The sequence below is a fragment of the Rhinoraja longicauda genome, chromosome 3 (assembly GCF_053455715.1).
Source record: "Rhinoraja longicauda isolate Sanriku21f chromosome 3, sRhiLon1.1, whole genome shotgun sequence".
Classification (NCBI taxonomy): Eukaryota; Metazoa; Chordata; class Chondrichthyes; order Rajiformes; family Arhynchobatidae; genus Rhinoraja; species Rhinoraja longicauda.
In genome coordinates, this window is record NC_135955.1 from 68,820,892 (window position 1) to 68,845,451 (window position 24,560).

The 24,560-nt window shown below is 41.3% G+C and overlaps 1 protein-coding gene across 2 annotated transcripts in view; it reads left to right on the forward strand.

Annotated features, from left to right (window-relative positions):
* pggt1b (protein geranylgeranyltransferase type I, beta subunit) overlaps nt 1-24,311 on the forward strand; it is a 41,911-nt gene extending 17,600 nt beyond the window's left edge. For both annotated transcript variants that reach the window (XM_078397026.1, XM_078397025.1), the window contains exons 6-9: nt 19,343-19,388; nt 22,277-22,461; nt 23,497-23,605; nt 23,853-24,311. In XM_078397026.1, coding sequence (XP_078253152.1) covers nt 19,343-19,388; nt 22,277-22,461; nt 23,497-23,605; nt 23,853-24,034 — 522 coding nt within the window. In that variant the 3' untranslated portion in view covers nt 24,035-24,311. The remainder of the gene's footprint in view (nt 1-19,342; nt 19,389-22,276; nt 22,462-23,496; nt 23,606-23,852) is intronic.
* Nucleotides 24,312-24,560: the final 249 nt, after the last annotated feature.

The following is a 24,560-nucleotide window of genomic DNA, read 5'->3' on the forward strand; positions in this document are numbered from 1 at the left end:
ACACAAGCAATCCTTGTTTTATTGAGTAAGAAGTTCCAGGATATAGAGCCAATGATTGTGAAGGAACAGCAATACATTTCCTGGTCATGATAGTATGCGACTTGAAGGGGAACTTGCCAGTGGTAATGTTCCTAAGCTCCTGCAGTCCTGGACCTCCTGGACAATAGAGGTCAAGGATTTGAGGGTTACTTTGGAGTAACCGAGGTGAATAACTGCAGATCATCTTGGTGATTTACACAGCAAATACTGTATGCTGGTGACAGAGGGAATTAATGTTTAGGGTAATTAGGGCATCAGTGAAGTGGGCTACTTTGTCAAGGATGTGTTATTTGAGAATTGTTGGAGCTGCATTCATCCAGGCAAGTAGAGCCTATTCTGTTGCTATAAAGACCTGTGTGTTATGGATGACTAAAAGGCTTTGGGATGTCAGGAGGTGAGTCACTTGCTGCAGAACACCTAGCCTCTGACTTGCACTTGTAGCCATGGGATTTATGGATCCTAAAATGATCAAAGCTAGGTTCAGAACTCTTAAGTGTGACACCACCAATTTGAAGTGCAGTTGAATCAAATCTTCTCGACTTTTGTAACTAATCCACTTTGCCGTAAAGGGCAGCATTTTTAGACTTTAGAAATACAGCACGGAAATACGCCCTTTGGCCCATCGAGTCCGCGCCCACCAACCACCTAACACTATCCTACACGCAGTACATTATCCTATCCCACACAGTACATTAACACTATCCTACACGCTAGGGACAATTTTACCGAAGCCAATTATCCTACAAATCTGTACGTATTTGGAGTGTGGGAGAAAACCGGGCCTCCGAAACCCCATGCAGTCACAGGGAGAACGTACAAGCTCCGTACAGATAACACCAGGATCAAACCCGGGTCTCTAGCGGTTTAAGGCAGCAACTCTACCACTACACAATTGTGCTTTCATCTCATTTGCTTTCCAACTTATTGCATGCTAATTTTCTTTTTGGTTGCTTGAATTTGCAAATCACTTTGTAGACAATGCAATTACAAGAAACAAATATAATACGATATTTTAAAGGATGACACAGATTATGGTCTGTCAGCTCGATTTTGTTTCATTTTAAGCTATCTAAACACGTTCAATTGAGAATTAAGTAAATTGTGTGGATATTCCCCGTCGACCTTTCAGAATTGGTGTATTATAAATAGGTATTTAAAATCCCTCTTGAATGTTACTAATTGTTTAAATTTCTTGAAATCTAAATTATGTAATCAACAATAGTTTAGTCTGAAGAAGGGTCTCGACCCGAAACGTCACCCATTCCTTCTCTCCCGAGATGCTGCCTGACCTGCTGAGTTACTCCAGCATTTTGTGAATAAATAGTTTAGTGGTAAGTAGTTAATAAAAAGCCCTACTTGTTCTTCACTTAGAATAATCACTCATTTATGACACAGAAGGAGGTGATTGGGTCTGTGCCGGCTCCCAACAGAGTAACCCCATCTGTCGACTCCTTCCCTTAGTTTCTATATACCGCTGCAACTCATTGTCTCTTGTAAGCTCAACACTGGTTGCTTCTTTGGTCTTTTATCTGTACTGAAGAATAATTTACAGTAGCCAGTTAGCACATTATAGGAATATGGAAAGAAATCCTCAGCCTTTTTTCCAAAATAAACCACCTTTTCCACTTTCACATATTCAAACTTTCCCCATAACTACTATTTTCCAATCCTGGTAGCATCCCCCTTAGGTTCTGCATCCTCTCTGTTGCAAATTTTTGCACAATATGGTGACTAGAACAGTAAGTGTGGTGAGAAAGCATTGCAGAGGGTGTAGAACAAATGGCTTCAGGGACAAGGAACTGATGCCCAGAGAAAGGGCTGAAGAAGCTGTGATGGTTTTCCATTGAGTACAAAAAGGCTGAGAGGAAATATGATAGAGGTGCACAAATTGAAGAAAAGTCAGGACAGAATAGAAAAGAAGCATTCCTATTTGTGGAAGAGTTCAGAACCGCAAGGTGCAGGGAGTAATTTGATTTTCAGTGGAAGCAAAGATAACATGAGACGCCACTACCAATGTGGGGCTAATATCAAATAACTATGAGACGGAGTACAGGGAGGAGATCGAGAACCTTGTGTCCTGGTGTTGAGACAACAACCTTTCTCACAATGTCAGCAAGACAAAGGAGATAGTGATCGAATTCAAGAAGCGAAGCGGTATACATACCCCCAGTTTACATATTCGGCGCCAAAGTAGAGATGGTTGAAAACTTCAAATTCCTAGGAGTCAAGACCACCAACAACTTCTCCTGAACCACCCATAATTTAAACAACGACCAAAAAAGCACACCAACATCTCTACTTCCTTGGAAGGCTTAGGAAGTTCAGCATGTCCCCTTCAACTCTCACCAACTTCTTCAGATGCACCATAGAAAGCATTTTATCAGGATGTATCGCAGCTTAGTTTGGGAACAGCTCCTTCCAAGACCGCAAGCAATTGCAACGGGTTGTGGAAGCAGCACAGACCATCACACAAACCAACCTCCCTTCTATTGACTCCATTTATACTTCACTTCCTCGGCAAGGCCAGCAGCATAATCGAGGGCGAATCACACTCTGGCCCCTCCCTCTTCTCCCCTCGCTCGTCAGGCAAAAGGTATAGAAGTGTGAAAACGCACACCTTCAGATTCAGGTACAATTATTTCCCAGCTGTTATCAGGCAACTGAATCATCCTTCCACAACCAGAGAGCAGTGCCGAGCTGCTATTGGTGACCCTCGGACTATCCTTGATCGGACTTTGCTGGCTTTACCATGCACTAAAAGTTATTTCCTTATCATGTATTTATATACTGTAGTTGCCTCGATTGTATTCATGTATCGTCTTTCTGCTGACTGGATAGCACGCGACAAAAGCTTTTCACTGTACAAACACTGAGAAAGTAAAGCAAGAAAATAACTGCAGATGCTGGTACAAATCGAAGGTATTTATTCACAAAATGCTGGAGTAACTCAGCAGGTCAGGCAGCATCTCAGGAGAGAAGGAATGGGTGACGTTCTGTCTAAAGAAGGGTCTCGACCCGAAATGTCACCCATTCCTTCTCTCCTGAGATGCTGCCTGACCTGAGTTACTCCAGCATTTTGTGAATAAATACTGAGAAAGTAAAAGTACACAGCAAGTTGTTAATGAAATTTCTTGAAAGAAAGAAGATTTCTCAGCCATGAATAAACTCGGTAGGGAATGGATTTAACTGTCTTATACTTGCAGAGTGTTGGCATTGACTTGATTGACTGCCCATGTGCTTTGCTGTTACATTATGTGATTAAAAGTTACTCAAAGTTTTGCACGGTTACATTTTAAATCAATTAATGATTTTTGGTTCTCCGTCTCAATGGATTTGGTTTAACAGTAATAGACCAAAGGCCATTTAAAAACCCCCAATTTAGTGCTTTCCGGTCTGACAAATATAAATTTTATCTGTAAGTACTTGCATCTTCGACTTTTTGATTAGATGTAATTTTTATTATCTGAGAGCTCATGTCATTTGACAATTTAAGAGAAATGAGGAGCAAGTCAGCATCACGTATAATAAATGCTGCTTAGCTGCAACGATATTTAAATGCTTAATCTAAACTAATTTCAGATTCTTAATTTCCCTACATATTCCTACCTATTCCCCATCTGACCTCCCATTTGACACCCATCATTCTCCTCCCCATATCCCTTACCTCTGTCCACCCACGCACTCATCCTCCCTGCCAGTCCCCATGCAATACTTGTCGCTATACCTCCTCTGTTGACTCTGTCCAGGGACCCCGACAGTGCTTTTAGGTTAGGCAGATGTTCGCTTGCACCTCTTCCAACCTCATCTACTATATCCGTTGTTCAAGATGTGGACTCTTTTACTTCAGCATGACCAAACGTAGACTGGGCGATCGTTTTGCTGAATACCTTCGCTCAGTCCGCCTGGACCGACCTGATCTCCCGGTCGCAAAACACTTTTAATTCCCCTTCTCATTCCCACACTGACCTTTCTGTCAGAGTGAGGCGGAACGCAAATTGGAGGAACAGCATTTTTTATTTCACTTAAGTAGCTTACAATCCAGGGGTATGAATATTGATTTCCTTAACTTCAAGTAACCCCTGCATTCCTTCTCTCTCCATCCCACCCCGCCCAAGTCACACCAGTTTTTCGTTCTAAACTAGCAAACAGCTAACAATGGCCTGTTTCCTTTATCATTGTTACTTTTTTGCATATCTTTCATTCATTTGTTCAAAGGTAGACACAAAATGCAGGAGCAACTTAGCGGGACAGGCAGCATCTCTGGAGAGAAGGAAAGGGTGATGTTTCGGGTCGAGTTAAGTCTGAAGAAGGGTCGTGACCCGAAACGTCACCCATTCCTTCTCTTCAGAGATGCTGAGTTACTCCAGCATTTTGTGTCTGCCTTTGATTTAAACCGGCATCTGCAATTCTTTCCCACACATCCTATTCATTTGTTCAATATCTCTCTACATCATCGTCTATATCTTTCGTTTCCCTTTCCTGTGACTTTCAGTCTGAAGGAGGGTCACAACACAAAACGTCACCCATTCCTTCTCTCCAGAGATGTTGCCTGTCCCATTGAGTTACTTCAACATTTTGTGTCTCTTCGGTTTAAACCAGCACCTGCAATTCCTTCCTACACCTGTTTTCGCTCCCGAATGACCATTGACGAATAATACCCAGCACACATTTTCTGTTAAACTAACATCAAAGTATCTTTTGTTCTGAAATATAATCACTGGTTAGGTGGTTGATTCCAAAATGCTTCCTGTGTTCTAAAAATAGAAATTAGTCTAGGAATAGATTGGAAAACACTGCTGTATATTGTTGCAAGTTATCCTGTAACTTTCCCGGTGTGGGACGAATAAAGGAATATATTATAGTAACCTGATGATCTGCTTTAATATTTGCAAACCAATTCATTAATTGTAACATTGTGATTCTTAAACATTTATTTGAAATAATAAAACAGCAGTTTATGATTGATATTCTATGCATAATCTAACTATCCTCATAATCTTTTATCTCCAACTGTCAGGCTTAAGCAGCTTAGTTGGAAGTAACATTCGTAGATTGTACCTTGCATTGGTTTTAGTAACTTGGAATGTGGCATCTCCTTGGAATTCGAATGGTTGCTGAAACCCTCAGTTACCTTGGAGAAGAAAAAATGGCTCTGAGCCACCTCTCACAGTATTTTTTGAAGGATTGAGGTCTCCCCTTGACAATATGATTGTATGTGCCTGACTATTTGATTAGCTATAATAATTACCGTTTTATAAAAACAGAATTATTGCACAGATATGTCTTATTTATGTTGAATTTTGAAAACTTCATCCTGTCTCCTTTTGTAATGTCACTGATGCTCATTTCAGTAGAATTGCTGCAACGTATATTCCTAAGAAATCTCACTGAAACCAGAGTTGTCAAAAGGATTATTTGCTGATATTGCTACCTGTTTATCTTTCATTTCTGTTCCCATATCAACTAGATTGACAGCAAATTCATGGTTTTGTTGACCTTTAGAATGTAAGAGTGGATCTTGAGAGCAACATGAGAAAGAATGGTTGTTTAATCAGACTACTGAGAGATGGACATTGGTGTCCAGGATTAATGCTGGCACCCTTCCTATTTTCAATATTTCTGTTATTTAGTTGTGGGTGTGTAGAGTAAATTTTCCAAATTTATGGAGGATACAAAGTTTATCCTGTGGATTTTAGTATACTTAAAAGGGGCAAGCTGGCGTTATGAACAGACAGACACATGATGGATGATATTTAATAGCAAAAAGAAATAACAAGGTAACATATAATTCTAAAGAGGGAGGGGGGTTGCAAGAATAGTAGCTTGATTGTACACAGATATAAAACTGAAGGTGACAGGGTAAACTGGAAAGAGAAGCCTATGGCATCGTAGGATGCATGATTGGAAATGTAAAGTAGAAAGAATTATTTTGCAGAGACATTTCTGCTTTGGAAATATTGAAAAAGCAAATGTACTTTGCAAGGGTACAGGAAACATGACTGATTTGACTGCTGAATAAATAGTTGCACAGACTCGTTAAGCTGAATGGATTCCTACAGTGCAGTAACAGTTTAATTTAGTTTTGGGATATACCATGCAAACAGGCCTTTGGCCCATCGAGTCCGCGCCGACCAGCGATCGCCTGTACACTAGTTCTATCCTAGACACGATGGATAATTTACAGAAACCAATTGACCTACAAACCTGCACATCTTTAGAATGCAGGAGCAAACAGGAGCACCCGGAGTAAAAGCCATAGGGTGTCCATAGAAACAGCACCCATAGCCAGGATCTAATGCAGGCCTCTAGCGCTCTAGGGCTGCACCTCTACTGCTGCGTCACCATGCTGCCCTCATTATGGCCACTGCTGTTCTGGCATTGCAAAAAACAATAAGTGAATTAAAGTGAAATAACAACAGAAAATACAAGAAAAACTCAGCAGCTCAGGGATGATTTCTGCAGAAAGAGACAGTTAATATCTTAGTTAATAAACTCATTGTCAGAACTGGGTAAAAGAAAATATTAATTTAAAGATGAAGAGGGGCGGTAGAGAAGGACGGGACAAAGAGAATATCTCTTGAGTGAAACCAGGGTTGCTGAAGGAAAGTTTAATTTTATTATTGTCATGTGTACCTAAGTACAGTGAAAACCATTGTTTTGCATGTTATTCAAACAGATCACGTATACCGTACATAATAAGTGCAATCAACTCCAACTCAAGTACAATAGCTAAAGCAAAGGGAAGATACAGTGTGCCGAATATAGTTCTCAGAATTGTAGCACATGAGTTCCATAGAGAGTCCGGTGACCACAATAAGGTTGAGGTGAATTGAATAGCACCTGAGCTTATAGAAGGACCATTCAGAAGCCTGATAACAGATGTGAAGTGCTGTTCATAAGTCTGGTGGAGTGCACTATCAAGCTTCTGCAGGACAGGAGGAATGACCAGGGCAGAACGCCTTTGATTATGTAGGCTGCTTTTCCAAGGCAGCGTGAAGTGTAGACAGCGTCAATGGTGGGAAGTCTGATCTGTGTGATGGACTGGACTAAATATATAACTCTCTGCAACTTCATGCGGTCTTGGGCAGAGCTGTTTCCAAACCTAGCTGTGATGCAAACCAACAGTACGCTTTCTATGGTGCATCTGTAGAACTTTGTAAGAGCCACTCGTGACATGCCGAATTTCCCCAGTATCCTCAGGAAGCAGAGGCATTAATGTGCCGCCTTGGCTGTTGCATCAATGTGGTTGGTCCAGGACAGATCATTGGTAATATTAATATCAAAGAACTTGAAGCTCTTAACCAATACCACTTCATCACCATTGATGCTGATTGGGGCATGTACTCCACCGTGCATCCTGAAGTCAATAACTTGTTCATTCGTCTTGCTGACATTGCGGAAGAGGTTGTTGTCCTTACACCATTTCACTGAGTTTTTTAATCTCCTTCCTGTGCTCAGTCTCATTATTGTTCGTGACTTGGCCCACCACAGTGGTGTTATCTGGAAACCTGTAGATGAGTTGGATCCGAATTTGGCTCAAAAAGTCGATCCAGTGGTAGAAGGGGGGTACTGATACCTGGGTCCAGGAGTTTGGAGATGAGTTTAGATTGGATTAAGAATTTGAAGGCAGAGCTATAGTCGATATCTTGGAGTCTAATGTCTGAGCCCTTGTTGTCTAGGTATTCCAGACATAGGTTAAGGGCCAGGAAGATAGCTGTAGGCTTGTTGTGACAGCAAGCAAACTGCTGTGGATGAAGGCTGGCTGGAAGACTGGTTCACTACTCTCTCAAAACACTTCATGGTGGTGAATGCCAGAGCCAGTGGACAGTAGTTATTAAGGCAAACTATCTTTTTGACTCTGGGATCATAGTGGTCTCTGAAGCAAGTGCGGACCTTGGAATGGAGTAGTGAGAGGGAAAGCTGTTAATGAGGTTATCCAATTGATAGACTAATGAAGGCAGTTAGAAGAACATGAACATATGAATGGACAATCTAGAAACTGCAGAGGTGTAGAAAATGCTTGACATGTTAGACTGTGTGGATGTAGGAAAAGCTGAGACAGTCATCCATTTGTAATACATGTATCAGAATTAACATTTGTTAAAATAATCCAAATGCACAGATGGTCTAGATTTTACTGCATTTATCTAAATGATCAAAACTAAATATCTGAGTATTCAACCAATTTATTGTGCCAGATTATGCTTGATCTGCTCTGTTCCTTTAACTTTCCCTTGTACTTTTCCTGCACTGCTCCTTTAGTTACTTTTGTACTTTTTCTGCATGCCCCGGTGTACTTTGGCTTGCAGTTTTCCTGCACTTCCCGATACCCTGCTGGTAAGTAAATTTGAAGGCCAGTCTGCAGCAACCATCCTGCACCAGCAGAATGGTCCACGTGTAATTATTGGTCCACTGATAGTTCTTGAGGTCCCACCCCAACTTTCTTGATGTTCTTTTACCATCTCGCACCAGTCTGCAGCTAGTTGGCAGTATTCCAAGAAACCTTTAAATATAATCAAGCTCAGTTGGTGCAGTGTAACAATTTTAGAAAAAAAAAATATAGGAGTAGCTTATTGGGGCAAGCAGCATCTCTGGAGAACGAGATACTGCCTGACCTACTGAGTTACTGCAGCAGTTTCTCTTTTTTAAACCATCCTCTGCAGTTCCTTGTGTCAACAATTTTAGGCAGATTGTGTGGCAATGAGATGATTTTCATGTTTCAAACTAAAAGCATAGGTATAATCAAGGCTTAACCTCCACCTTGGGGAAGCATTGCAGAACACCTCCATTCAGTCCAAAGGGGTCATCCTAACCTTCCAGTTGCCTATCACCTTTCCTCCATCCATTCTTATCTCTAACGCAGTATCAATAAAGTCTCTTATGAGACGATGGAGCAGCATCTTTTCTGTCTGGGCATTTTAAATTCAATTAATGAGGATTCCTTTGGTACTTAAATTTAGAAATGCAGACATACAAGTCATCAACTATTCCAGTGATGTTTCAGGAATTGTTTTGTTCAATAAGCCACTGAAAGATCTTAAGAGATAATATTAGTGGTTTAATGTTACAGCGCCCTTTTTAGATAATAGAAGACTTATTTAAAGAAAAAAAAGCACATGCAAAAGGGATTACTGAATTGGAACAGCTTTGAGTTTAGAAACATAGAAACATAGAAAATAGGTGCAGGAGTAGGCCATTCGGCCCTTCGAGCCTGCACCGCCATTCAATATGATCATGGCTGATCATCCAACTCAGTATCCCGTACCTGCCTTCTCTCTATACCCCCTGATCCCTTTAGCCACAAGGAATCCCTTTAGCTATAGTGCTCTATAAAGTTTTTCTTTCCTTCAACTTTTGTTAAAGTTGTGAAATTATTTCCTATAGTAACCTTTCAGTGGAGGATTGGGACAGAATCGTTCCGTAAATATCAGTCTTTATTGGAATCGGTTGATTATTTGTCTGCATTTCTCATTTAAATGTACCAAAGAAGTTTGCATTCATTAAATTTAGCTTCCAATTTTGTGCTAGATGTACTGTACTGTGATTGCTAAACCTATTGGTGAGGGTAAATTTAAAATCGATCATGTATAATCCTTGTTATTAATCAGCACCTGGTATTTGTTAATACCTCAACCATTGTTCAAGCTTGGAACTGAATTTCGTAGAACAATTGGTTTAGAGGTCAATATCAATAGTCAATAGTCGTTTATTTATCACATACACATAAATGTGTAGTGAAATGAAACATTACCCACAGTTCAACAATAAGACCAATAAGAATAATCAATAAAAATGCAATAACACATACAATCATAATCTAACACCAAACAAAAAAAACATCCATCACGGTGAGTCTCCTCCAGTCCCTCCTCACTGTGATGGAAGGCCACAATATCTTTTCTCTTCCCCTGCTGTCTTCTCCCGCGGTCAGGCTGTTGGAGTTGCCACGTCGGGGCGGTCGGGGCCTTCGACATTTAAGCCCCCGTCGGGCGGAGAAAATCCCGCGGCCTATTTCAGGCCGCGCCGGACGGTGAAAGGTCCGCTGCGGGCCGACCCAAGCCCCGCGATTCGGGGCGGGCGAAGACGCTGCCGCTGCTGGAGCTCCCGATGTCGGCCCCCACCCAGGGGCCTGCGGGCTTCCAACGTCCACGCGGCCCATGCCGGAGCCTCCGGAGACGAGTCGCAGCCGCTCCCGCAGCATCCGAAAGTGGCCAGCGCCGCAGGTGGTGAGTCCGGGCCGTGGGCTCTGCGAACCAGAGCCCCAGGTGGTCCCAGGTGCATGGCCGATGGTAGGCCGCAGCGGGAACGGAGACACGACACAGAAAAAAAAGGTCACGTCTCCGTTCAGGAGAGAGAATTTTTACAGTTCCCGTTCCCTCCCACCCCCCCCCCCCATAACATACAAACACTACACCATATTAAAACTACAATTCAGACAAAAACAACTAAAAACACAAAAGACAAACGGACGAGCTAATGCGGATGAGTTTGAGGATTGGATTGTGCACACACTTATTGATGTTTTCATTTTGTTTTCTGTTTAAGTTTACATAAAGTCATATTAAAAAATACCTATTTGGCCCATTACACTGTTGTTGAAAATGTGCTACACACCTTGCAACTCTTGTATTGTTAACATGTGTAAATGAATGCTTGTGATAAATTTCTGTCACATTGTGTCTTGAAGTGGAGAGAAAAGTTCTCCTTGACTCCCTCTAAAAACTTCACTTCACGAATGACTAAATCCTCCCTGGTTATTGGACAATGTGTCCACAACTTAATTATTTTCAATAAAATCTTCCCTCAGCTCTTGTTCCATTAAAAGCAGGACTCAGAATTGAAAACATTCCGGTAGGCCACATCCTTTTAAATCTCTGTACAATGTCAATCGTATTCTTGTAATATTCTTGTAAAATGGTTAATAGACTATAGCTGTGCCATAGTAGGAAAATAACTGCAGATGCTGGTTCAAACTGCAGGCATCTGCAAGGATGAGAGAGGATCTTATAGAGACATATAAAATTATAAAAGGACTGGACAAACTAGATGCAGGAAAAATGTTCCCAATGTTGGGTGAATCCAGAACCAGGGGCCACAGTCTTAGAATAAAGGGGAGGCCATTTAAAACTGAGGTGAGAAGGAACTTTTTCACCCAGAGAGTTGTGAATTTGTGGAATTCTCTGCCACAGCCCGGACTCTGCCAGAGCCCACGGCCCGGACTCACCACCTGCGGCGCTGGCCACTTTCGGATGCTGCGGGAGCGGCTGCGACTCGTCTCCGGAGGCTCCGGCATGGGCCGCGTGGACGTCGGAAGCCCGTAGCCCTGGGTGGGGGCCGACATCGGGAGCTCCAGCAGCGGCAGCGTCTTCGCCCGCCCCGAATCGCGGGCCAGTGGAGGCCAAATCACTGGATGGATTTAAGAGAGAGTTGGATAGAACTCTAGGGGCTAGTGGAATCAAGGGATATGGGGAGAAGGCAGGCACGGGTTACTGATTGTGGATGATCATCCATGATCACGATGAATGGCAGTGCTGGCTCGAAGGGCCAAATGGCCTCCTCCTGCACCTATTTTCTATGTTTCTCTGTATCACAAGCTGACTCCCACAGCCAATTTGACTACACTTCTTCCCAACCTGTCTCCTGTAAAAACTCTATCCCCTACTCCCTATTCTTCCGTCTATGCCACATCTGCGCCCAGGTTGAGATGTTTCAGACTAGGGAATCAGAGATGTCCTCATTCTTTAGGAAATGGGGGCTCCCCTCTTCCATTATAGATGAGGCTCTCACGAGGGCCTCCTCTATATCCCGCATCTCCGCTCTTGCTCCCCCTCTCCCCATTCGTAACAAGGATAGAGTCTCCCTTGTCCTCCCCTTCCACCCCATCTGCCAGCGTATACAACAAATTATCCTCCAACATTTCTGTCACCTCCAACGGGATCCCACTACTAGCCACATCTTCCCATCTCCTCCCCTTTCTGCTTTCCGCAGAGACCGTTCCCTCCGTAACTCCCTGGTGCACTCGTCCCTTCCCACCCAAACCACCCCCTCTCCAGGTACTTTCCCCTGCAACCGCAGGAGATGCAACACCTGTCCCTTTACCTCCCCCCTCGACTCCATCCAAGGATCCAAACAGTCTTTCCAGGTAAGACAGAGGTTCACCTGCACCTCCTCCAACCTCATCTGTTGTATTCGCTGTTCCAGGTGTCAACGTGTCTACATCGGCGAGACCAAACGCAGGCTTGGCGATCGTTTCGCTCAACACCTTAACCAACCTGATCTCCTGGTGGCTCAGCACTTCAACTCCCCCTCCCACTCCCAGTCTGACCTTTCTGTCATGGGCCTCTTCCATTGTCATAGTGAGGCCCAGCGCAAATTGGAGGAACAGCATCTCGTATTTCGCTTGGGCAGCTTACACCCCAGCGGTATGAACATTGATTTCTCCAACTTCAGATAGTTCCTCTGTCCCTCTCTTTCCCCCCTCCCCCTTCCCTGGTTCTCCTACTGTCTTCCTGTCTCCCACTACATCCTATCTTTGTCCCGCCCCCTCCCCTGACATCAGTCTGAAGAAGGGTCTCGACCCAAAACATCACCCATTCCTTCTCTCCTGAGATGCAGCCTGACCTGCTGAGTTACTCCAGTATTTTGTGATAGCTGTGCCATAACTAGTTTACAGCACTGGAAGAATTTCTTTACTTGTGTTAATACAGGAAAAGGAAGAATCTAGTATATTGCTTTACCTTCTTGCTAACTATGAACATAGAATATATGAAATGAGTTTAAACAAGCTGATTACTCAAAGTTACTCATTCATTAAAATCATGAATGATCTGATCCTGTGTGTGTTTTTGGCTTTGCTTTTGTCTGTCCCAGGAGATTTGTTTTTGGGTTAGGGAGTGTACAGTTCTAATGCTCCAAGCTTCATAAATGTGAAGTATATAAATATATTTACTACTCATCATTAAGAGATAAAATTGTATGGTCTATTAAGACTGACAGATAGCAAGCCTTCACTTGATATTTGGTTTATTATCATCATGTAGAGTGGTACAGTGAAAATCGTTGTTTTGCGTGCAATCCAGACATCACATACTATACATTCGTACATCAGGTAATGCAAAACAGAGTACAGAATATAGTGTTACAGCTACAGAGAAAATGCAGGAAAAAAAGTGCAAGGCCACACTAAGGTATATTGGAAGATTAGAAATTAATTCTTTACATATAACTTGCCTAAGGGTAATAATAACAGAGAAGAATTTGTAAGAGCATATGCGAGTGCATATGGTTGACTTAAAGTATTTAGATTTATTGATAAAAGGCTCCAGGTATTTCTCTATGTTTGGAATGTGGTTTGTAATTTAAATCAGGATTATGTGGTGTTGGAATCTTGTGGGCTGGTCATATTCAGCCTTTTTAACCATGATAATTACTTCTTTTTTTTCCTGCAATCCTGTAAACATTCTCTTGATTGAACAATAATAGAACTAAATCTTAAATATTTAAAGTAAATTCCTTATATCAAAATTGCTTGGAAATGAGTATAGAATTAAAAATAAGCTGGCATTTTACTGCTGTCTTGGTGTTCAAGATGACATGGAATGTATATACTCTAGATTCTGAAGAGAATGAACCAACAGTTGGCCTGGACTAAATGACATCAATAAGCAAACGGGTTATTTTATGTCCTAATATGTCTAAAAGTGCATTTTATATCCTAATATGTCTGGGGTGGAATCAATCTCATTCTAAAATTACACGTTGAAGAGGAGTTCAGTGATATATTAATATTGGAATATCCTACAGAAGCCTTAGCAGGGGTGTAACACAATTTCTCGGTTGTGGAAGCAGTCTTCTGGTGCCCTGCACTACATTAGCCTTAGGTTTCCCATTCTGCAGCAAAATAATTACGTTCATATAGTAGAGGAACAGCAGTATCTAGATTTGTACTCTAGCAATGTGTGTTCACTGTTATCAACACTTCAGCATTCCCTTGCTGTTACTCTGCTACTTTCATCAGTCTGTTTGCTCGCTGTCTTTAAACTGAGCATCTGGTCTGACAGAAGTAGGCCAATGACTGTGATTATATTTAGTAACTGCTGAGATTAAAAGTAGCAGGGAGTTGTCAGCGATGGTAACTGGAGGAAATATCTAATAGCTTGCTTGCAGCAAAATGTCCTGACATGCAGGAGTATGCAAAAATGTAGCCAAACGTTAATTATTTCAGTGACATGATTTGTTTTAATTATTTTTGAAACTTGCAAAATGCTTAATTTATTTTCTTATGTATAAAATCCTGTGATTGTTTTTTTTGTACCTAACTAGCAGTTTCAGGTTTAACCATGCAACTGCTGTTTGGGTACAAAAGTCTTTCCTCCATCTCAATATTTACCACAATTATATCAACTTGGAAAAAATATTTATGTCAAGAAATCAAATCTCATTATGAACCCTTCATGCTTCTGATCACAACAATACAACCAGGACAATAAATTATTTTTCAGAATATAATTTCACCTTTGTCTTGATTTTAAAAAAATCTAAAAACTGTTGCTACTATTCCTTTAAAATTCACATTCATCAGACAAGATCAAGCAGATCTTTCGATCTGTGAACAATGTTTTAAGTAATGACTTATTGTTTATCAGCTCACTACTGCAGCTGTAGTGGTGGAGTTAAATAGCACAGATACAAGCCCTTCAGCCCAACTCGTCCTTGTCAACCATTTACCCCATCGAAGCTCGTCCCATTTGCCGGCATTTGGCCCCTATCCCTTGAAACCTTTCCTATCCATGTATCTGTCCAAATGTCCTTTAAATGCTGTTATTGTACCTACCTCAACTGACTCGTTCTAGATACCTACCACTCTCTATGTGAAAAAGTTTCCCATCTGGTTCCCTTTAAACAATTCCCCTCTTCCCTTAAATCCTCTGCCACCTGGTTCTTGATTTCCCACACCCAGGAAAAAGACACTGCATTCACCCTATCTATTTCCCTCATGATTTTATATACCTCTGTAAGATCATCCCTCAGCTTACTCTAAGGAATAAAGTCCTGCCCAACGTCTCCCTATAGATCTGGCCCTTGACCAGGCAGAATCTTCGTAAATCTTCTCTGCACACTTTCTAGCCTGCTGGCATCTTTCCCATAGCAGGGTGACTAAAACTAAACACTTTGCTTCAAGTGCAGCCTTACCGACGTCTTGTACAACTTGTAACATAACATCTCAAATTCTATATTAATTTCCCTGTCTAATGAAGGCCAACGTGCCAAAAACTTTCTTTACTGCCCTATCTACCTACTATGGGACTTTCAGGGAACAATGTTCTTGTATACGATCCTTCTGCTCTACAATACTCCATAGAGCCCTACTGTTCACTATGAAGGTCCTGCCCCTGTTCGATTTCCCACAATGTGATACCTCTCACATATCTGAATTAAATTCCATTTACCATTCCTCGGCCCACTTAGAACTGATCCCAAAAGGCTCACCCACTGACACTTCAGCCACTTGACCTGCCCAATTCCTTAAGAGTAGGTCAAGCTTTTCCTTTTCTATTCTAGGATCATCTCCATGTTGCCGAAGGAAACTTTCCTGACCACACTTGATAAGTTCCACCCCATCTAAGCTCTTGACACTCTGACAATCCCAGTCTATGTTGGAAAAGCTAAACTCAAAGGTTTATTGTCACATGTACCAATTAAGGTACAGTGATATGCAAATTACCATGCAGTCATACGAAAAAAAAAGCAACAAGATACGCAAGTGCATAAAAGTTAACATAAACATCCACCACAGCGGATTCCCGACATTCCTCACTGTGATGGAAGGCAAAAAAGTCTATTCTTTCTCTTTATTCTCCCGGGGTCAGGGCAGTTGAACCATCCGTCGGGGCAATTGAAGCTCCTGCAGCCAGTGGTCGAAGCTCCCGCATGGATAGCAGTAACAGGATTGTTCCGAGTCAGCATGGATTTACGAAGGGGAAATCATGCTTGACTAATCTTCTAGAATTCTTTGAGGATGTAACTAGGAAAATTGACAGGGGAGAGCCGGTGGATGTGGTGTACCTTGACTTTCAGAAAGCCTTTGACAAGGTTCCACGTGGGAGATTAGTGGGCAAAATTAGAGCACATGGTATTGGAGGTAGGGTACTGACATGGATAGAAAATTGGTTGACAGACAGAAAGCAAAGAGTGGGGATAAATTGGTCCCTTTCAGAATGGCAGGCAGTAACTAGTGGGGTACTGCAAGGCTCGGTGCTGGGACCGCAGCTATTTACAATATACATTAATGACTTGGATGAAGGGATTAAAAGTACCATTAGCAAATTTGCAGATGATACAAAGCTGGGTGGTAGTCTGAACTGCGAGGAAGATGCTATGAGGTTGCAGGGTGACTTGGACAGGTTGTGTGTGTGGGTGGATGCATGGCAGATGCAGTTTAATGTGGATAAGTGTGAGGTTATCCACTTTGGTGGTAAGAATAGGAAGGCAGAGTATTATCTGAATGGTGTCAATTTAGGAAAAGGGGACGTACAATGAGATCTGGGTGTCCTAGTGCATCAGTCACTGAAAGGAAGCATGCAGGTACAGCAGGCAGTGAAGAAAGCCAATGGAATGTTGGCCTTCATAACAAGAGGAGTTGAGTATAGGAGCAAAGAGGTCCTTCTGCAGTTGTACAGGGCCCTAGTGAGACCGACCGCACCTGGAGTACTGTGTACAGTTTTGGTCTACAAATTTGAGGAAGGATATTCTTGCTATTGAGGGCGTGCAGCATAGGTTTACTAGGTTAATTCCCGGAATGGCGGGACAGTCATATGTTGAAAAACTGGAGCGACTAGACTTGTATACACTGGAATTTAGAAGGATGAGAGGAGATCTTATCGAAACGTATAAGATTATTAAGGGGTTGGACACGTTAGAGGCAGGAAACATGTTCCCAATGTTGGGAGAGTCCAGAACAATTGGCCACAGTTTAAGAATAAGGGGTAGGCCATTTAGAACTGAGATGAGGAAAAACTTTTTCAGTCAAAGTTGTGAATCTGTGGAATTCTCTGCCTCAGAAGGCAGTGGAGGCCAATTCTCTGAATGCATTCAAGAGAGAGCTAGATAGAGCTCTTAAGGATAGCGGAGTCAGGGGGTATGGGGAGAAGGCAGGAACGGGGTACTGATTGAGAGTGATCAACCATGATCACATTGAATGGCGGTGCTGGCTCGAAGGGCCGAATGGCCTCCTCCTGCACCTATTGTCTATTGCATCGGGGCGACTGAAGCTCCCATGTCGGGGCAGTCAAAGATCCCCGTCGGGGCGGTCGAAGCCCCCGCGCTGAGGCGGTCGAAGCTCCTGCGGCTTGGAGTCCCCGAAGTCGGTCTCTGACCAGAGACCACGAGCTCCGTGCTGTTAAAGTCCGCAAACACCCATGGTTGGAGCTCCGAAGTTGATCCCTGGCACAGGGAATGCGAGCTCCGCGATGGTAAGTCCACAGGCACCCACGGTGGAGCTCTCGGAATCGGTCTCCAGCAAAGGCCGCCAACTCCTCGATGTTAGGCCGCAGTGCGGACGGAGATATGATACGGGAAAAAAACCCACATTTCCGTCGAGGGAAGAGATTAGAAAAAGTTTCCCTAACCCCACCACATAAAACAAGCTAAAGAACACTAAAAACATCCATTTAACACATACTATTAAAACACAAAGAAGGAAGGGACAGACAGTCTCTTGGCGATTTTAGCTACACTCATGTAGCCTCGCTGGATAATTCTTCAGACATGCCATCTTGGGTTACTGCCGTAATGTTCTCCTTGATCAGTAAGGCAACTTTACCCCCACCTCTATCTCACCTGTAGCTGGGATCATTAAGCTGGTAGGCCTGTCCCTCCTTTAGCCCGTTTTCTGTAATGGCTATGATATCCCATAAAATCTATCCCATAAAATGCAATTTAATCCAACCTCTAGTATTGAAATAAATTCAATTTAATCCAAGTGTTAGTGTTCCCTAACTTGTATGTCCACCTGCACTTCTTTGGACGATGGTGAAAGGGATGTAAGAAATGGGGACACTGCTCAAAGCACTTCCATTTCCCGCATATTATTTGTACCTATATCTATCCACTGATTGGCTAGTGACCTTTTCACTATTGAATGTTAGTGCGTTTTGCAGGAGTGCTTTGTATTGTGGGAAGATTGTGGCTTTTAACTGGGTGTCTTGGTTCTTGGTCCTCCAAAATATTCCAAATTGAATTTAAACTGGAGGTGGCGGAGTATGGACTTAAGCAAGAAGGGCTTCTTGGAGAAGAAGAGCCGCTTTAAATTTAGTTGCGTCTGGTTGAGTCCTTTTATTCTGAGGTCATGACCTCTGGTCCTACACTCTCTCACGAGTGAAAACATCCTCTTCACATCCAATCTATCCAGGCGTTTCACTATTCGGTAAGTTTCAATGAGGTCCCCCTCATCCTCCTAGCCATTATAAGTCAAGAGGTTGGAGAAATGTCTTCTTTCTGCAGATGTGAATCTTTGAAATTCTTGCCTCTGGTAAGCAACAGATATGGTGAAGCATATTCAAGAAATTCTGTTGATAATTTTTTTTTACTGGGATGTGAAGTTGAGGTAGAATGTCAGCTTAATGACAGAGAAAGGTGGAAGGTCTAATTGGTCTACTCCTGCTCCTTGTGTTGTCCTGGAATTAAAATAAACATCAACACATGTTTGTGTTAAAGGTTAATTTATGATATACTGTACTATTGAAACACCAGGCATTTCATCCAAAAAAAAGTGTAGCTGCAATGTTTCTGTTTTTGGGCAAACATTGGCTTATTTTTCTTTTGAAATTTATCATCATTGCTTGTAGTGTTCTTGATTTGGTTTAGTCTTGTTCTTCACTTTTGCTCATTCCCCACAAGTCTCTTCATACTTGCCCCAAGCCCTTCATCCTTTTTTTCTGGAAATCCTGCATGAAGAATACAACAAGAAATCATCTGTTTCTTGTGAATATTATTCAACATTGTAGGTAGTGATGAATGGATGAGAGACAAACAATTTGAGAAATTGGTAGTAATACAAGCAGATAAAGAGAGAACATATTTACGATGATAAGCATAGGTTATCTGTAAACTGAAAAGATTGTCACAGTATCAACAATTTTGAATTTCATATGAACCAACAAAACATTTTTTAGTATTGACAGAACTCAATACTAAAATATTAGCAGAATCATCTTTTCTTGTGTTACTGCACTTGTATTGTTGCACTTTAAAAAGTGCATATTGCTATTATTATATTTATGAAACACTTTTAATTTTTTTCCAGTCATATGATAATGGACTCGCTCAAGGAGCTGGACTGGAATCACATGGTAAGCACTTATTTACAGTGAAAATATAATTGTTTTTTACCACCAATAAATTGATTTTTTTTCCCGTGTGTTTGGAATGATTTTCAAAATGGTTATCTTTGTCTGAAATACTACCTGATCCAAAGTGCTTCATAACAAAATGTAGCTCCTATATACCAAATTCTTCACAGGTTCTGTAGCCCAAATGTAATTGAAGTGTACAAATAAATACAAGCCCAGGAAGCAAATAAAATCTCTGAAATTAAATTGTCCACTTGCTCATATTATTCATTTATAGAGTTTACATGATTTGCACTGGGGATTATTGGTAGTGCCTGGTTTCATATTTGGTGAGAACTTTTCATCCAGATTTTCACTAAACTCGTTCCAAGAACAGGGAGTTTGCCTTATGAGGAGAGGTTAAGTAGGTCTGTGTAGTGATTGGCGCAAAGTGCTAGAGTATGGATAACTGGTGATTGCACAATGTTCAATTCCATTTGCAACTTAGCAAATCAGACAGTTCACGATTGCATGCAGCAAAACTTAAACAATATTGAGAATACACTGATAAGTGGCACGTAACATTTCTGCTACAAAAGCACCAGACAATGATCGCTTCTACGCAAGGATATAATTGTTTTCTTTTTGGCATTCAGTGGCTTTATCATTGGCAATCTCCTCTATCAAGGATCTGGATCAATATCATTGATCCAGTATCAATATCCTGAGCTTCACTATTGTCTAGAAATTCACCTGGACTAGTCACTTAACACAATGGCAGCAATACCAGATAACTTAAGTGTTTAGTGAGAATGAGGAACCCAATGGAAATAAGTGTTAATTTTTATATTAAAAACTATTAGAGCTACTTAATGACAATACAAGGAACTGCTAATACAGGTTTACAAAAAAAGACACAGAGTGCTGGAGTAACTCAGCGGCGCAGACAGTATCCCTTGAGAACATGGATAGGTGACGTTTTGGATTGGGAACTCTGGTGAACATGGAGAGGTGATGTTGGGACCTGAAACATCGCCTATCCCTTTTTTCCAGAGATGCTCCCTTTCCCGCTGAGTTATTCAGTACTTTGCGTCATTTTATTTGAAGAGGTACTTGCTGCTCTGATTATCGTTTTGCAAAACTTTATAAATTCTTGAATCTTTTTTTTCAAGAGGAGGGTAGCAAATTTGTCTTCATTCTTTAAGATGGGAGGAAGAGAGAAAGCAGGGGGACTACGAACAACATCAGTGTAAGGAAGATGGTAGAATCTGACGTGAACAATGTAGTAACAGAACATCATGACCAGAGTCAGCATGAAGTTATGAGGCAAATTATTTGACCGATCTACTAGAATGAGCATTAATATATCAATAGGGATTGAGAATATTTCATTGCACAGAAAACAAGTAGTGACAATACACTAATCTTAGGTTGGCAGTCTGAAACTAATGGGGATTTGGGAATCAGCGCTAGGAACTCCGCTATTCACAATCTACACCGAGGAGCCAAAACATTATGACCGCTGACAGGTGAAGTGAATAACATTGATTATCTTGTTACATTGGCACCTGTCAAGGAGTGGGATATATTAGGCAGCAAGTGAACAGTGAGTTCTTGAAGTTGATGTGTTGGATGCAGGAGAAATGGGCAGGAGAAAAGACCTGAGCGACTTTGACAAATTGTTATGGCCAGACGACTGGGTCAGAGCATCTCTGAAACAACAAGGCTTGTGGGGTGCTGCTAAAGGATCTGCTGCTAATGTTTTGGTGCCACATACCATAGGACACCTTCAGGGGTCTTGTAGAGTCCATGCCTCGGCGGGTCGGCGCTGTTTTGGCGGCACACTGAGGACTAACAGCATATTAGGCAGGTGGTCATAATGTTTTGGCTCATCAGTGTAAATCAACAAGTTGTGGGGTCCAAATGTATTATTTTCAAACATGATGATCCAAAACTAGGTGGGTTGGTGAATGGGGAGGAGTATGTAAAGGGGCTTCAAGGGAATAGAGGTAGCTGAGTCAGTGGGTAAGAACTAGGCAGAATAATGTGGAACATTTTGAAGTTAACCACTTTGAACGTTACATTATCCAAACATTCCTTACTTGAAGAATATTTTGCTTTTCTGTTTCACTCAAAGAGGAGCCTAGTTGTATAAAATTAATTGAATGCCAATGCACAATGGAGTAAGCAATTGGTTTCTCCATTATTGCAAGGAGATTTGAATACCTGAGCAAGGACATTTTGGTACAATTTCCGGGATCTTGGTGCGATTGCGCCTCAGGTTTTGTGTGCTCTCAGGTTTCTCCTCTCCATATAACCTACTGGTAATGCCTTTCTATATTGTCCAGTTTGGCTATCTGAAATCTGATTAAGAATGTGTATGTAGTGCAATTTGTTACCTAATTGTCTCCGCTATCAAATGAAAGGGAGTTGAAACCCCTTTGTGATGAGATATATAATGGAAAAAGAAGACACAAAGAGAAAAAAGTGTTTGATTCCTAGAATTACAGAGTGATGCACCACAAAAGCAAACCTTTCGGGGCACTGTTTTGTGCTGACTATCGAGTGTCCATCTACACTAATACCCACCAACTCGCTTCCCTCTCCCACCCACTCTTCTGCCACCCACCTCTTTACAGAAGCCAGTTAACCTACCAACAATGAACCTCTATTTATTTGTGTACAAGGGCACCCAGGATTATGAGAACACTAATTTAATATCATTTAATATTGTCAAAATTGCAATCCAATTCCTTCATCAGTTACTCCACCTCCTTCCTAATGCAAATTTAGCAAAGCTATGACTTGTTTAAAGTGGCTATATTTTGTTGTGAAATGAAACATCAAGAGTATCTGCATTGATCTACATGTTTAAGCAAGCTGTGCTCTTTTCCTCTGGTCATGAACAGGTGGGTCTACTTTTTGTGCCATCGCATCACTCTGTCTGATGGGAAAACTGAATGAAGTCTTTTCTGAAAAAGAGTTAAATAGAATAAGACGGTGGTGTATAATGAGACAGCAGAATGGTTTTCATGGACGACCCAATAAACCTGTAGATACCTGCTATTCTTTCTGGGTTGGTGCAACCTTACAGGTAATTTTTAAAAAATTGAATTTTGGTTGTACCATCTTTCATGAGATCTAGTTTTGTTTAAGTTCTATGAAGTTCGTATAGAGCATACAGGCGAATGATTTGCCTTGATTTAGCCTAAGAAATGGGTAGCTTGATAGTTGATGGCAGTAACCTAGTTCTTGCAAAAGCTCTTGATTTTTACTGTCTATCTCCCACGTAAAAATAAATGACTTGAGGGATTTTCTGCCTTCCAACACCCTGCCAACCCATCATCAGAATTTCTGCCCTAGTCACAGGGTACCATCCTTACCATCTGGAAATCTCACCCCAGTTATAAGCCAGCTTGTAATAAATTGATGAGTGGTTATCTTCTGTGGGAATCAACTTCTTCCCACTTGCCTCTTGAGTGTGAAGGCTCTTTAGCTTCCCGCATCCAGCAAAGGCAAGTAAGTGTGGGCAGGTGACTACTGCAGATGGCAAGCCCAAGGAGCAGGGGCTGCAAGTATTTTAGACTTTCAGACTTTAGAGATACAGTGCAGAAACAGGCTCTTCGGCCCACTGAATCCATGCCAACCACCAATCACCCCCGTACACTAGCTCCATCCTACACACTATGGACAATTTAGAATTTTACCAAAGCCAAAGCACCCGGAGAAACCCCACACGGTCACAGGGAGAATGTACAAACTCCTTACAGATCCGTAGTCAGGATTGAACCTGGGTCTCTGGTGCTGTAAGGCAGCAACTCTACCGCTGCGCCACTGTAGTTTATAAACCTGCTTTGGGCGAGAATAGGAGTATATTTACAAACCTATAAGGAGACAGTAGCTTTTGTATTAACTTAACTTTACATTTTTATGTCAGAATTAAAGTGCGGCTAGATATTCTAGTGACATGACCATGATATACTAAATGAGATGAACCCAGATCGACAAGTTAACGTCACACACACACACAGCAGTAATTGTTTTATAATCCTTTATAATACAATGTATTATTGGCTCATGGAAATAATTTTTAAAATGGTGAATGCAATTTTTAAAACCTTTTTTGCAGCTTCTGCAAATATTCCAGTACACTAATTTTGAGAAAAACAGGAATTACATTTTGTCGACCCAGGATCGCATTGTTGGAGGATTTGCAAAATGGCCGGATAGTCATCCAGGTAAAATTGAAATTTAGTAACTGGGGTATGAATAGATATAAACAAAGCAGATTTCCATTTGAAGGTGCCATTTTTTAATTTCGTCAATCTTAGGAGAGAGGAAAAGTTAAAATTAGAAAATACATCTTTCTAAGAAAAGATCAGTTATGATCAGATTAAATGTTTTCATCCATTTTTTAAATCCTGTGTCATGTTTTTCTTCAAACTTCCCCTAATCCAGAATACTTTTCTGTCTTTTTTTTTCTAGATGCTTTGCATGCGTACTTTGGCGTTTGTGGTCTTTCGTTAATTGGAGAGGCAGGTGTTTGCAAAGTACATCCTGCATTGAATATGAGCATAAGGGCTTTTCAACACCTTCAGCACCTGCATCTCACAGCAAAGACTAAGGGGCTGGAGCAGCACTCAGAATCTGTGCCTCACTGCACATGACAAACATGGTAGCAAAAAAAATTAAACTTAAACTAGGTTGAATATTTTTGCCCAAGGAAAAAGCCATCACCTTAGGAAAAAATCTCGTTTGAATGCTGTGGTTCCATATTAATAAGACAGCTGTACAGAATGTTCCTTTTAAACAATTATCAATGGTCAGTAAATAGACCAATTGCTATTTGTTCTGAAATCTGATAATGCATTGAGTATATGTTTTGAATGAGTGGTTTGTCTATATTCTCTATAAGAAATCATTTATACTAATTTTTTTAAGAATTTTGAGCATTTAATAAATAAGTAATAATATATCTGCCTGTTCTCCATTTCTTTTGTGATCACACAAAATACTTCAGATGTTCTTGTTACGAATTTGCGTTAATGTTTCAGGGGGTTTTCAAACTATTTAAAAAGCTCTTAAAATATACCTTTACAAAATCAAAAAGTTGTGTTTTTATATGGAAGGCTATCAATATTTCATCAGGTACATTGAAAACTCACTAGAGTGCATAATTTTGTCAGCATGATT